The sequence below is a fragment of the Mastigoproctus giganteus genome, chromosome 4 (genome assembly GCF_048544385.1).
Source record: "Mastigoproctus giganteus isolate SK-2022 chromosome 4, ASM4854438v1, whole genome shotgun sequence".
NCBI lineage: Eukaryota > Metazoa > Arthropoda > Arachnida > Uropygi > Thelyphonidae > Mastigoproctus > Mastigoproctus giganteus.
The window spans coordinates 137691741-137707189 of record NC_143578.1 but is presented as its reverse complement, the minus strand read 5'-3'; the positions used below and the strand labels follow the sequence as shown (position 1 = coordinate 137707189).

The 15449-nt window shown below is 37.6% G+C and overlaps 1 protein-coding gene across 1 annotated transcript in view; it reads left to right on the top strand.

Annotated features, from left to right (window-relative positions):
* The window catches only part of LOC150087085 (DNA-binding protein SMUBP-2-like), a 460431-nt gene that overhangs the window by 168708 nt on the left and 276274 nt on the right, over positions 1–15449 (top strand). Inside the window, exon 7 of the mRNA XM_090372370.1 lies at positions 10174–10374. Within this exon, the coding sequence (XP_090228496.1) occupies positions 10174–10374 (201 nt within the window). The remainder of the gene's footprint in view (positions 1–10173; positions 10375–15449) is intronic.

The following is a 15449-nucleotide window of genomic DNA, read 5'->3' as shown; positions in this document are numbered from 1 at the left end:
TGGTCTTCCGGCAAAAGGATGTGAGAAGGATTTTGATGGATCTTGATGCTAAGAAAGCTCCAGGTCCCGATGGTATTTCTCAACTTGTTCTCAAAACGTGCTCCTGAACTTACTCCTATTCTTTGCAGCTTTTTTTTTCACTTTCTTATTCCAAAGTGTTTTTCTTTCTGCTTGGAAATTTGCTCATATCCAGCCAGTTCCTGAAAAGGGTGATAAATCCCTCCCATCCAGTTATCGTACCATTGCAATTAATTAACCGCCAACTCTTAAACTACCTAGAAACCTTCCATCTGATCAACAATAACCAGTATGGATTCCGTCAGTGTCAAACCACTGGTGATATTCTGGCTTATTAGCATTAGTAGAGGCATATGATGCAAGAAAGCAAGCTTATGCAGCATCAGCCAAAAAAAAAAAACCACACTTCCATTTCACCCCTCCGTTCGTTCAAAATACCTGTCCAGCTGAGCTTTAAATTTATTTAGGCTATCAACTTCCACGACAAGGGATGGAAGTCTGTTCCACCAACCAACTACCCGCTGGCTAAAGGCAAATTTCCGCACATCTATCCTACATCTATCTTTCCTCAATTTGAATTTATGCCCTCTCAGGTGATTATTCTGAGCAAGATCAAGAATCCCATCAGCATTGAGCATGCTCAAACCATTCAAGGCTTTATACACCTCTATCAGATTTCCTCGCTGGTGCCTAGTCTCCAGACACTGTAATTTGAAAAACTTAAGCCTTTCTTCGTAAGAGTACCCCTTTGTTCCATTCACTAATCTTGTTGCAATTCTCTGTACTCGTTCCAGTAGCTCTACATCCTTCTTGAAATGAGGCCTCCAGATCTGTATACAGTACTCAAGTTGTGGCCTCACTATTGCCTTGTACAAGGGAATAATCACCTCCTTATCCTTGCTAGAAAAATTCCTGTATATCATTGACAAGACCCATGAGCTACTCTTGCAGCCTGTCTGCACTGCTCAAAGAACTTAATATCTGCCTGCACAATTACCCCCAGGTCCTTTTCATTCTCTACCACTGTCAGTGTAGTACCACAGAGTTGATATGTTGCTCTGGGGTTGCTGTTTCCCATATGTAGTACTTTACATTTGTCAACGTTTAACTTCATTTGCCACCTCTCAGCCCATCTGCTCAACTTTCCAGATCCTGTTGCAGCAGCATAGTGTCAGTAGCGTCCTTGACAACCCTGCCAATCTTTATATCGTCTGCAAACTTGGACATTAAGCTTGATATACCATCATCAATATCATTGATAAATACCGAAAACAATAATGGGCCCAACGCTGAACCCTGAGGGACTCCACTGATAACATTAGTCCACGATGAGCTGTGTCCATTGATTACCACTCTCTGTCGTCTCCCACTCAACCACCCCTTTATCCATAGCAGCAATTTGCCTCCAATGCCACACTGCTCCAATGTGTTCAGCAGTCTTCCATGTGCAACAGTATCAAAAGCTTTTCTAAGATCAAAGTATATAATATCAAAGTTATTCCCTGCATCCAGTTCTTTTGTGTCCTCCCCTGAGTCCAAGGAAGATCTCATAATTATGGCTAAGGGTTTGCTTACTTCCTTTGCTGCCTCCTTCAATATAACTGGATAGATCCCATCCACCCCAGGTGCCTTTCTTGTGTTTATCTTCAACAATTTCTCCTCCACTTTACTCTCAGTTATTACAAGGTTCTCTAGCTTACTGCCAGAGTTGAATACACCTCTGGCATTCCCCTCGCTGAATAACTCCTCGTGTGTGAATGTCGATGCAAAATATTCATTTAATTTGTTAGCTACCTGAGCAGGATCATCAACAGTTGACCCATCGATATCAAGTGGACCAATCTGATTCATCCCCTTCCTTCTAGAGTTTACATAAGTAAAGAACTCTTTGCTGTTTTTCTTTGCATCCCTTGCCAAAGATTTCTCGCAATCTGCCTTTGCCTGCCTAACCTCCTTATTAACTTGGTTACAGATCAACTTGTATCTATCATAGGCTTCTGTGTCATGTTTTAATTTATATGTCTCCCATGCATTTTTCTTCTCTGCCATATGTCTCGTTAGTTCATCTGACATCTATTTAGGCCTGAACCTTGAACAATATTTCTTAGTTGGTATGTAAAGCCTAGTAGCTTCCACGATTGTCTTGAATGATTCCCACTTAGAATTTGCTGCTGGTAACATCATCAGTTGGTCCCACTGTTCAGAATTTAAAAACTGTCTGAGACCACTGTAGTCACCGTTACTGAAGCAAAAACCCTTTCATTTGCCCCTGATTGTAATTATATCTTTAAGTAAAATCCACATCAGTACCCTGTGATCCGTGCCACCTAGTGGTTCTTTTATATGCAAATTCTTAATACACGAATGATCACTGCTGTTAACCAGATCAACAGTATTATCCTCTCTGTTTGCCTCTTGAACATGCTACTGCAGAAAACAATCATCCGATAAATCCACAAAAGTCTTGCTAGTGTGCGAGTGACCAACCCACAAGTTCTAGTCACTATCTGGGAAGTTAAAATCCCTCATTATAAGACATTCTGATTTACTAGCCTACTCTATTTTTCTGTTCCTTTACTCATTTGAGTTATTAGGCCTATAACACACTCCTACTCTTATTTTTGCTTTCCCAGTGCTTATGTCACACCAAACTGACTCAACATTGCACTGTCCATCTATGTCGACTGGATGCACTTCATTTGATTTAGTTTTCTTAATTAACAGCATAACCCCTCCATCCTTCCTATCCTTTCTGTACACCTTGTACTCCCCAAATGCAGAACTGGAATTTGGGGAGTACACATTGTACTCCCCAAATTCCAGTTCTGCATTTCTAATATCTGTGTGACCTCACATCTCTGATGTCTCAACAATATCTGCCTTTGATGTCTTGTTCAGCACTTCAAATTGATCTACTATTGTTAAAGTGTTAAAAAATGGCATCATTTTTTATCCATTTCACTTGTTTTTAAGAATCATTTATACTTCAAAGTGTCCTATTCTTTTTACACGGTCTATACAACTAATCTGACAGAATGAATGCCGTTTAACTTTCGGTTTCGTAACGGCAAGCAGTCGCTTCCCTAGGGGGAAGTTGTTGTTGAAACGATACACCGCGTTTAGTGTTCAGAGCAGTCAAATGATGTTAGTCACCCCTCACCCCGATGGCAACGGGCAGTCCAGTCCATGTATGCTTAATTGCTCAGGAACGAAAGGAGCAGATTGCGACTTTGACAGAAGAGCGTGAGAAATCAGAACATGAGACATAATCCCTTACGAAATCGAATCTAATAAACACAAGGACTGTCATGCTAAAATTCCCTTTGTAAAAGCATATCGATTTATGTTCAATGACCGTGATTTTAAAACAAAAGAAACTGCCTTACACAAACATGGGATTTCCTTTCCTCTCACAATATTTCATTTTTAGTAGTGCCAATTCTCAAAGTTGACAGTCCCCAAATGAAGTTCTTTGTCCAGCATTTTTGACCTGTGATGTCAGAACAGGTCAGGGCAAATTAAGGTGGAGAAAACCAGAGGTATTTATATGAAAGAGGGGAAAGAAAAGGGATCATTATCTTTGGACAGTCTTACGGTAGGTTACGGAGTTTTTGCCAGGTTAAAAAAAGTTAGAGAGCGGATTCAAGAAGCTAGGCGAAAGATTAAGTCGGCAGTGAGAGAAAGTTAAAAAGAAGTTAGCCCAGAATCGTACGAATGGATAGAAGAGAAGGACTAAGAAGTGCCAGGGACAAACGACTATTTGTCGGTAAGTGAGTTTTTCTTCAACAACATAACCTAATCACTCGAAGTTAATCATATTTACCCATTGCCTTTAATTCACACGCACTGACCTCCCTTGTCATTAAAGTCATTCTGACAAATGTATATCTATTTTTATAGTTAGAAGTTAACAGTAAGCACGAATTGTCCAATTAGTTGTTTTAATACTAATTGTAATTGTTATGTTGACAGATATATTCGTATTCAATTAATGGAACAATTTGTATGACATAACTGTCATCAGCGATTGTGAATCAATGTTATAGAATTAGTGGAAAAGCCACATGAAGAACATTACAAAACTGTAATACTGCTATCAGCAAGAAAAATCACATACCAATTATTCTAATTTTTGATCAGTTCAATTATGCACATGTATATGACTTATATATTTAATAAATCTTGTTATGTTGATCATTTAGCCTTGTGACCATTCTCTGATACACATAATTTATATAATTATTGAGTAGATTTTGAGTTGGAGTTATGCGGGCTCAAGGTTCAACTTAAGGAGAACCTTTGAGTTAATCACAACGCAATCTTGATGCTGCAGGCTTACTCTTAATTAAGTCTGAGTGGGCTTGAGGGTGCAAGATTTTTTGTCCTAATCCAACTACTAGATTATCATTTGAAACCCAGATCTTCTGGAAACACATTAACGTGCAGCCTTGTCAGAAGTCGAGTGATTCATAGAGAACGTTGTTAGGCAAGCACACACACGTTAAGACGGAAGATCCCAGTGGAACACTATACTTCTAGCATTCGTGTACATGCAAGTATACATACACCTATTCTTAGTTATGCTAACACATCCCATGTATTTATCTGTTTCATGATGACTGCCATCAGTCCCTAAAACCCGCAGCACTCCTCGGTCCAGGCAGCTGCTCATTCTAATAGAAGTAGTGCAAGAATTACCTTCACCTCTGCCTGTGGCTACTTTTAACCTTATAATCTGTGAATCTCCCAAGCTAGCAGTTTTCTGAACCACATAATGGCAGCTCAATAGCATCAGCAAATACTCTTGCACCATTTCTATTTAAGTGTATCCCATCCATCTAGAAGCATGGAAGACTACTGTACAAATTTGAGCAGTATGGCAGTAAGGGCAAGTTGCTACAATGGATAAAAACTGTTGAGTGGGAGATGACAGAGAGTGGTTATTAATGGACACTGCTCATCATGGACTAATGTTGTTAGTAAGAGTCACCCAGGGTTCGGTATTGGGCCCATTTTTGTTTTCAGTATTTATCAATGATATTGATGAAAGTATATCAGGGTTAATTTCTAAGTTTGCAGACGATGCGAAGGTACGAAGGTTGGCAGGGTTGTTAATCACTGTAATGATAGTACTGTACTGCATCAGGATCTGGAAAAGTTGAGCAGATGTGGTGAGAGGTGGCAAAAGTTTAATATTGACAAATGTAAAGTACTGCGTGTGGATAGCAGTAACATATCAACTGGGTGGTTCTATACTCAAGTTAGTGGAGAATGAAAAGGACCTTGGGGGTAATTGTGTAGTCAGATATGAATTTTTCTGAGTAGTGCAGACAGGCTGCAAGGTGTCTTGTCTTGTCAGTGATATACCGGAATTTTTCTAGTAGGGATAAGGAAGTGATTATCCTCTTGTATAAGGCAATGGTCAGACCATACCTTAAGTACTGTATACATGTCTGGAGGCATCATTTTAGGAAGGATGTAGAGCTATTGGAACAAGTACAGAGAAGGGCAACATGATTGATGAGTGGAACAGAGGGTTGATGTTACCAAGAAAGGCTTATGGTTTGAAATTGCAGCTTCTGGAGACTAGACATTACACCTCGTACACCTCAATTAGACTGCGAGGTGATCTAATTGAGGTGTATAAAATCTTGAATGGGTTTTAACAAGCTCAATGCTAATGAGATCTTTTCTGTTGCTCAGATTACTCACCTGAAGGAACATAAATTCAAATTGAGGAAAGACAGTTGTAGAATAGATGTGTGGAAATTTGCCTTTAGCCAGCGGGTGGTTTATAGTTGGAACAAATTTCCATCTGTTGTAGTGGAGGTCAACAACTTAAATAGACAACTTCAAAACCTTTGGAGTGATTGGATGGATGAAATGGGAAGTTTTTTATTTTATTTTTAATTTTTTTTTGGCTGATGCTGTATAAACCTACTTTCTTGCAACTTATTCATCTACTAATGCTAATTTGTATACATCCCATGCATTTTTCTTTTCTGCCACAAGTCTCATCAGTTCATCTGACATCCATTTAGGTCTAAGCCTGGAATGGTATTTCTTGCTTGGTATGAAAAGCCTAGTAGCTTCTGCGATTACTTCCCTGAATGCTTCCCATTTAAAATTTGCTGTTGGTAATGTCATCAAATGTCCCACTGTATAGAGTTTAAAAACTGTATGAGATCACTGTAGCCGCCCTTTTGAAAGCAAAAGCCCCTCCATTGTCAGTAGTGAAGTCTTTAAATAAATCCCACTTCAGCACACTGATTCTACCACCCAGTGGGTCTTTTACCTGCAGATTCCTAATGCATGAAGGATCACTGGTGATAATCAGATCAAGAGTATTGCTTCCTCTTCTTGCCTGTCCAACATGCTGCTTTGGAAACCATTATCCAATAAATTCACAAAAGTCTTACTAACGTGTGAGTGATGAAACCACAAGTTCAAGTCAATATCTGTAAAGTTAAAATCTTCCGTCATAAGACATTCTGATTTACTGGCCAACTCCATTCTATAGTTGTTTTTTATACTCATCACAGTCATTGGGCTTATAATATACCCCTAGTCATATTTTTGTTTTCCCAGTACTGATGTCACACAAAGTGAGTCAATATTCCACTGGCCACCCGAGTTGACTAGATACACTGCCTTAGATTTAATATACTTCCTAACTAACAGTATAACCCTTTTATCCTTTCTGTACACATTGTATTCCCAATATTGAAATTCTACATCCCTTATGTATGAGTGATACCATGTCTCTGATATCTCCACAATGTCTGCGTTTAATGACTTAATCAGTACTTCAGATTCATAAAAATTATTTACTATGCTCCTAGCATTAGTGTACATGCAAGTATACATGCACCTGTTATTACAATATAACTGCAAGTGTTACTTATTCTAACCCAGCCTGTGTATGTACTTGTTTTGTGATGATCCACAGAAAAAATTGAAATCCCAATACCTTGCTTTTTAAGGCTGCTTCATGTTCCATTAGAAGCAGTGCAAGAATGATGTTCACCTCTGCCTGCTGCTCTAGTTAATCTATTAGTCTGTGTACCTCCCCAAGCTATCAGCTTTCCAACCTACCTAACACTGCCTCTATAGCATTGTGAATATTCTTGCATCCCTTCTAAGTGTATCTCCTTGTAAAAACAATCTCTCTTGTCTTGACAGCATCTTCATTAAAGATGAGACCTGGTACAACACTATGAAGTGGTGTTGAAGCAGCAGGCTATGGAGCAATGACCCAAGGATTTCTTGATAAGAAGAAATTCATGGCTCTGCCATCCACTCGAAGAATAATGGATTTGATTTTTTTGGGAATAGAGAGATTATTCTCATAGAGGAGTAGTAGTAGTAGTGGCATGTGATGCAAGAAAGCAAGTGTATGAGCTTATGCAGCATCAGCAAAAAAAAAAAAAATCACTCCGTTCCCTCCAAATTCCTGTCCAGTTCCTCCTTAAATTTATTTAACCTATCAACTTCCACAACAACAGATGGAAGTTTGTTCCAGCAATTAACCACCCGCTGGCTTAAGGCAAATTTCTGCACATCTATTCTACATCTGTCTTTTCTTAATTTGAATTTATGCCCCCTTAGGTTCGTAATCTGAACAGGTGGAAGGATCTCATCAGAATTCAGCGTGCTCAATCCATTCTAGGCCTTATACACCTCAATCAGATCACAGCGTAGGTGCCTAGTCTCCAGCCACTGCAATTTGCAGAACTTAAGCCTCTCTTGGTAAGAGGATCCCTTCATTCCCCTCACCAATCTTGTTGCCCTTCTCTGTACAAGCTCAAGCAAATCTACATCCTTCCTAAAATTAGGCCTCCAGACCTGTACGCAGTACTCAAGGTGTGGTCTGACCATTGCCTTATACAGAGGGACAATCACCTCCTTTTCCCTGCTAGCAAAATTCCTATATATCATTGACAAAACCCCATGACCTGCCCTGGCAGCCTGTCTGCATTGCTCAGAAAACTTCATCAGTTCATATGGTATTACATGCAGCCTCTATCATGCATTTTCTATTGTAAAAGTGGGCTTGATTGATTTGTATGGTGTGCGGGATATAATTCAGAAGGATAATTTCATCTGACTGCACAATTACTCCCAGGCGTTTTTCATTTTCTACCACCTTAAGTGTAGTACCAACTGTGTGGTCCTAAAATTAGGCCTCCAGACCTGTACGCAGTACTCAAGGTGTCAAAGCTTTCCTGAAATCCAAATATATATCAAAATTATTTTTTGCATTCAGTTCCTTTGTAACCACATCATAATATCCTATCGAATTTGTCAGACAAGACTTTCCCTTACCAAACCCATGCTGTGTCTGAATTATTGCTGCAGTCTTGTCTAGATGATCCTGCAATGCATCTATAACCAGTGACTCCATTATTTTACCCGGAACAGAAGTTAAACTAACTGGTCTGTAATTACTCGTGTCACCCTTCGATCCCCCTTTGTGAATTGGGGATACATTTGCACATCTCCAGTCCGTGGGGACCTCCTCTGAGTCCAAGGATGCTCTCATAATTATGGCTTAGGGTTTGCTTAGTTGCTTTGCCGCCTGTTTTAATATAACTGTATAGATCCCATCCACTCCAGGTGCCTTTCTTATGTTTAACTTCAACAATTTCTCCTCCACTTTGCTCTCAGTTATTACAAAATCATTAAGCACCCTGCTACAATTTGATAACCTTCTGCTATTTTCAAACCTTAATAACTCCTCATGTGTGAATGTAGATGCAAAATACTCATTCAGTTTGTTTGCTATCTGAGCAGGATCATCAACAGTCGAACCATCAATATCAAGTGGACCAATCAGATTCATCCCCCTTCCTTTTAGAGTTTATATAAGTAAAGAAATCCTTGCTTTTTTTTAGCATTTTTTGCCAAAGACTTCTCGTAATCTGCCTTTGCCTGTCTAACCTCCTTTGTGACCTGATTACAGACTAGCTTATATCTGGCACAGGCTTCTGAGTCGCTTGATGGCTCTGCCATCCACTGGAAGAAGAATAATGAATTTGATTTTTTTGGGAATAGAGAGGTTATTGTCGTTTCTGTAATGGGGCTACATAGGTAGTTTTGCTTGCTATGTGTAGACAATAAAGGAGACAATATAAGTGCAAGTGATTTAGTTGCAATCTTCCTTTTTTCTTTGGCCAGAAAACTCGATTCTATACCAGTATCTTGATATGGTTGAAATAATTATGGAATTCAAGTGGTCTGTTATTATCATGTTTTTTTGCCAGTCCTGATCTTGTGTTATCAGACTTTTACAATTTTGGCACTATGAAGGTAGGCCTTTGCTGGGCACACTTTTCTGGAGAAGATGCTCTCATTGTATCCATCAAGCAATGGACCTTTCGGTTTGACAGCAATTTTTTATGAGAGGCGATTGCAGGCTCTTCAGTGATGGAGAAAATGTATACATAGTGTTGGTTAATATGTGTTAAAATAAATGTTAGTACTTGAAGATTTAAAGTGCATAAGATACAGTTTAAATTGGCATGCCTACAATGGTTTTCTAAGAAAATATTTTTAAGGCATTAATTTCGGAGTGATCTGTGTGTGTGTGTGTGTGTGTGTGTGTGTGTGTGTGTGTGTGTGTGTGTGTGTGTGTGTGTGTGTGTGTGTGTGTGTGTGTGTGTGTGTGTGTGTGTGTGTGTGTGTGTGTGTGTGCATGCGTGTGTCACAGTAAAGTCAGTACACACACACACACACACACACACATATATATATATATATATATATAAAGTTAGTGTTTATATATGGTATATATCACACTAAAGTTAGTTTTTTTTTTTTTTTTTTTTTCTCTCTCTCTTGCTGGAAGCAACTGAACTCCTAAAAATTGTGATTTGGAATAAAAACCAGGCTAGGAAGAGAAATTTGAATCCCCCCATTAATGATATATGCACAACTTGAGAAGTATTGAATTCTCTTATATATTGTTACTGAGAAAATAACTTAAAATACTGTATATGGGAAATAATATCATTGATTTTTGTTGTAGAATGAAGTCAATTTCTAGTTATCTCCTAATTGTTTTGAGCAATGCAGTTTGTTTATTGTTAAATTTTGTTTATTTGAAACCATATTACGTATTATCCTTTTAATGTATCCTAAACCTATTTTTTATAGGTATTAGCATGTGGTCCATCAAATATATCTGTGGATAATATCGTTGAAAAGCTGGCTTCTTATAAGATAAAGATGATTCGCCTTGGTCATCCTGCACGTATATTAGATACAATTCAAGATTATTCTTTAGATGCTGTTATGAGTAGAGCAGATGAAACTAGAATAGTGGAAGGATTGCGTGAGGAGATTGATTCAATTAGGGTAAATTTAATAACATTAAATTTGCTTTTATATATATTAACAGATATTCATATACAAATTGTTTCAAAAATTGTTTTATACAGCAAACACCACTCTCACTCAAAAGTGTTAGTAATTCTGCCCAGATATGACAGGATGTACTTTAACCTTGAAAGCCTTGTGGATTAACTCAAGGGTAGAGCGAACCTGCAAGGCTTTTGGAGGGGAAAAGGGTTCAGCATGGCTTACACTTGTAGTTGGAAGGAACCTGTTTTGTGGAGACAAAATATATTTTAACAAAAGTGGTGCAAAGGTCTTTGCCAGATATCATTGAAGGTGCCTTAAGAATTCAGAGAAATTGCTAGTTAGAGGAAGGCAGGAACAGTATACATATGCATTTATCTGATGATAATGGGTCAAAGTGAAGCTTGCACACACATTTCAAGATTTCTGGTATTATACTTCAAAAGGCTTGAGGGCCTTCTAATATTTGGATGACATGAGACGACAGCAATGTTTTAAATGAAGGGGAAGCTTATGCTAGGCAACAAACTTAAGATTTATTAGCGTAATAAACAACATGAGAACACTTATTCTAAATTGTAAAATGTCAGAAGTATTGTAAATAAAATGAGTGAGCTTAATCTACTGGTTAGGATAATTATTGATGATATAATAGGGCTAATGAAAATATAGTGCCATTCAGAAATAAGGAATGAGAAGTTTCATTATGTTATGCATAATGTGTTTAGCAAGGATAGCCAAAATAGAAAAGAGTATGGGGGGGGGTTACGTTTTTTTATCAAAAGCAGCCTGAGTGCAACAGAAGCATTCCCATATTTGGAACTATGGCCAGCATAGACTCTATGTGTTGTGTGTGAAATAACTGGAAGGAAAGGAAAAGTGATTGTGGCGTATGCTCTGGACCAGATTATTTTGAAAAGTGTGATGTAATCCTCTACATGTAGATGGAATGGGCAAACAAATGTAAATGCTTTGTTATGGGTGATTTCAATTTGCCCATAATTGTTTTTTTTCCTTCCACATTAGCAAGTGGAAGGAAAACACACCATGGGGAATAAAATTTGTAAATCAACTAGATGATTGTTATTGATTATTATTAACATTAACAAAGTATGAGGGGCAAGAATATTCCACATGTTATCATCATCCATGTTCCAGACAGTATCATAAGACTACCAGTTGAGGAACCTTTAGTGTTAAAGGTTAAAAATAATCGACACCTTATCTGCACCGCTCCTCCAATTTTAATTTTAATTTTTTCACATTCCTTATTCTCCCCGATGCCTTTAGACATGTCTAATAATCATAAAAAAACTCAACTAACCAGCACACTCATCAAATATTTTTCCAATAAGTTACACATTGCCTTTTTACAAAAATGTCTCCACCACAATATCATCCCCAAATTTGCCCGCCTTTTTCCTAAAAAGAATTGCAAAAAATATCCACATATCGTACACTGCACATCTATTATGATCATCCGTGAAGAAATCAGGAAGAGATATAATAAAAAATATAGCCTTTTAAATAGTATACACCAACTCAGATTTTACCTTAAAAAAGAAATGACCCCTCATGACTGGATTGAGTTCACCAACAAAAACAATATACGTATTAATGCTACCAACCAAGAAATAATACAAAGACATAATAAAAAATGGAATTCCCTCACGACTCGTTCCCCCGCAAAAATCACCACCATTAACCTCTCTTCCAGATCTTTTACACCCGCTGAACTTTCTGGCCTGGAATATGGCTTTAATTTTGCCATCAAAAATCAACATTACCCTATAAAAGACTGCATTGTTGAACTCCAGTCCAAACTCGAACATCATCCCGATAAATGGCGTCTAATGCACCAAACAAATAGTATTATTAATACCAAACTTTCTTCCTGCTCTAATATAAAAAAACAACAGCTTATGGATTTACACAAACTCAGTAAAGCTTCCAACGTTATTATTCAAAAAGCCGATAAAGGTGACACAATTTTTATAATAGATAAAGACACCTATACCGAAAAATTAGAATCCATCTTAGCAGACCCAAACACATTCATAAATGTAAATAACCATAACATCGTAAGACTCAAAAATAAACTCGGCATAATTCTCAGGAAACTCAGGCAAAATAAGGAAATCAACCTTTTCACACTACAGCAAATTGGAATCTGCAATAACATCCTCCCCCACATGTTTGGGATTATCAAGTTACACAAAGCAGACCACCCTTTAAGACCAATTGTATCATACAGCAATTCAGCTTTCGCTAATTTATCCTCCTTCCTGGTCAAAATTATAACCCCCCTTACTAAATTTTCCACATTCAAGATCAATAACACCAATCAAGCTTTTCAAAAAATTAATAATATCACAATATCCGATACAAACATCCTAACTTCCTATGACGTTACTTCTCTTTACACAAATGTCCATATTCCATTTACTTTACAAGCCTTACGCAAGTTCTTAGAAACAGACGATACCTTAACAAAACGTACCTCCCTTTCTATAGACTATATCCTTGAACTCACCACCCTTCTATTAGAAGCAAGATTTTTTAGATTCAATGAAAAAATCTTCCAACAAATATATGGCTTACCAATGGGACTAGGGATTTCGGCCCCATTGTCCGAAATCTACCTAGCTGCCATTGAAAGCCAAATTCTACACCCCTTTCCCCCTGAACTAAAATTATACATGCGCTATGCTGACGACATTCTTATAATAGGCAACAGATCCATTATTAATAACCTCTTCGTAAAACTTAACTCTGTACCTGATAGACTTAAATTCACCCTTGAAATTGGACAGAACAATCAGATAAATTTCCTTAATCTCACTATCTATATAACAGGCACAAAATTAAATACGAAAATTTTCAGGAAAAATACAAACACCGGTAAATACTTACATTTTGCTTCTCATCACCCTCTTAACACTAAAAAGGCAGTTTTATATAACCAAATTCACAATGCACTAAAGTACAGTTCCTCACCCACCGACCTTCACAATGAAATACAGTATATTACCGACAAATTTATATCCAGAGGTCACCCCCACCAACTCATTTTAAATACAATCCTTAACGCTAAAAATAAAATTAAATCTAACATCCCAACCAAAGACAAAAATAAAACAAACATCCGCATAGTCCTCCCTTACCACAATGAACTAGCAGGACAGTTCCGATGCCTATTTAACAACACTGATATCTCCCTTGTTTTTTCCACCTACAACAAATTAGGATCCTTCTTCAGCACCTATAAAGACACATACAAATATTCTACAAACGACCTATATAATATTAAAAGCTCATTAATTGTCAACCAAACTGCAACACATGTTATATCGGAAGTACCACTACCAAATTTGGCTCATCAAAAACATCCAACACCCGTGCATACTACCATTTCCATAGTCTCACGTCTAACCAATCTGTCACAGAACTTACAACTCATGCCCAGACTCACAACCACAACCCGCTCATCGATTCTGCTCATCATTTCCATCATTAAACTAAAATCCAGCTACAGAATACTTCAATATGAAGCTCTAGTTATCGAATGGTACAAGCACCACTCTAACCTCAAAATTCTAAATTCTAAACTCCCCTTCAATCTTTCCCCAATTTGGAACCTCTCGAGATTAAAGTTCCCACATGTCAAAAAAGGCATCACGAGAGTATAATTTTTTATTCTTAAAATACCATGCGCGTTCTCTCCCCACACATTGCCAACTGAAGACGTTCTTTAACTAACGAAAGTCCTCATAAAGACTATTGGCTTCACCGGATTCACTTACATAGTTTTTAATTATTCTTCTTTCTTTTATTTCGATGACAACCAAGGATTGGATGTGTACACTTCTGTTTCCTTGCACCTATTTAACTCAGTCAACTTTTACCTACTTCCCTCCCTTTTAATTTTTCAATTTAACAATTCAACTTAAACATTAACCACGCTACCTAAGTAAACCATCGCAGATTAATTTCAAGGTGAGTACCGCTTTTTAAGCTTTCGCTATTCTTTTCTAGGGAAAATCATATTTAACCAACATGGCTTTGTAAAGGGAAAAGCGTGGCCTTCAATTGCTTTATATAATGGTTTTATGACTCTTCTCTCTCTATAAACACATTTAACCAACCTAGTTAGCCATTTTTACAGCATTTCACCTGGATGTAGAAAATAATTTTGACATAGTTTATCTAGATTATAGCAAAGCATTTTGACTCAGTCCTGCATAAGAGGTTACTGTAAGCTAGAACATGTCGGGATGACAGGTAAGTTCCCAACCTGTGAATTACAGGGTACTTTTGGGCAGTTGTGCTTTAATGTAATAAGCTAAAGCACACTGCCGAAAAGTAAACTTTACGAGATCCAATCATCTGTTGTTTCCTAAGATTTTATCTTTGTAACTTGTTATTGTTCTCTCATTCATTTTGCTGACCTCCTTCATAATATTATCTCAATCAGGTCCTGCCGCTACGTACCAAGCTTTGCAGTCCACAACTTCTAAACCATTCTTTAAAAGGAATCGATCTGTCACTGATCCAGTCTCCCCCCCCCCCCAACACTCTCTTGAAGCTTTCTTATTTTAGATGCAGTTTCTAGACCTGAATACAATATTACAAATTACAAAACTCAAATGCTATTAAAAAATATTCAGGACACAGATGGCAGATCTATACAGGAAGATCCTATTTTAGAAATCCATGCCGAAGAAGAAATGGACACTGGTCGGCCAGTTTTCCAAAAAAAAAAAAAGAAACAGAAATTGGAATGCCATAAATCAGTCACCTTCAAAAAGCAGTCAGAATCATCTCCATAAACTAAACACAAATAATGCCTTGTAATTTACAATGGAATGGCAGAGGCTTTCGTTGCAATACAGACTATATATCCAAGATCTAATTAATTGTTTTTCTCTAGTTGCCCTTTGTTTTCAGGCAACTTACTTAACATTGCAAAGTTCTCCTTCGATAAAGAACTATTGCCTTTATCGAAGGGATCGTAATACAACAAATGCTGCCCGTGGTGGTGTAGCAATCCTGATAAATTCAAAGATCCCAAC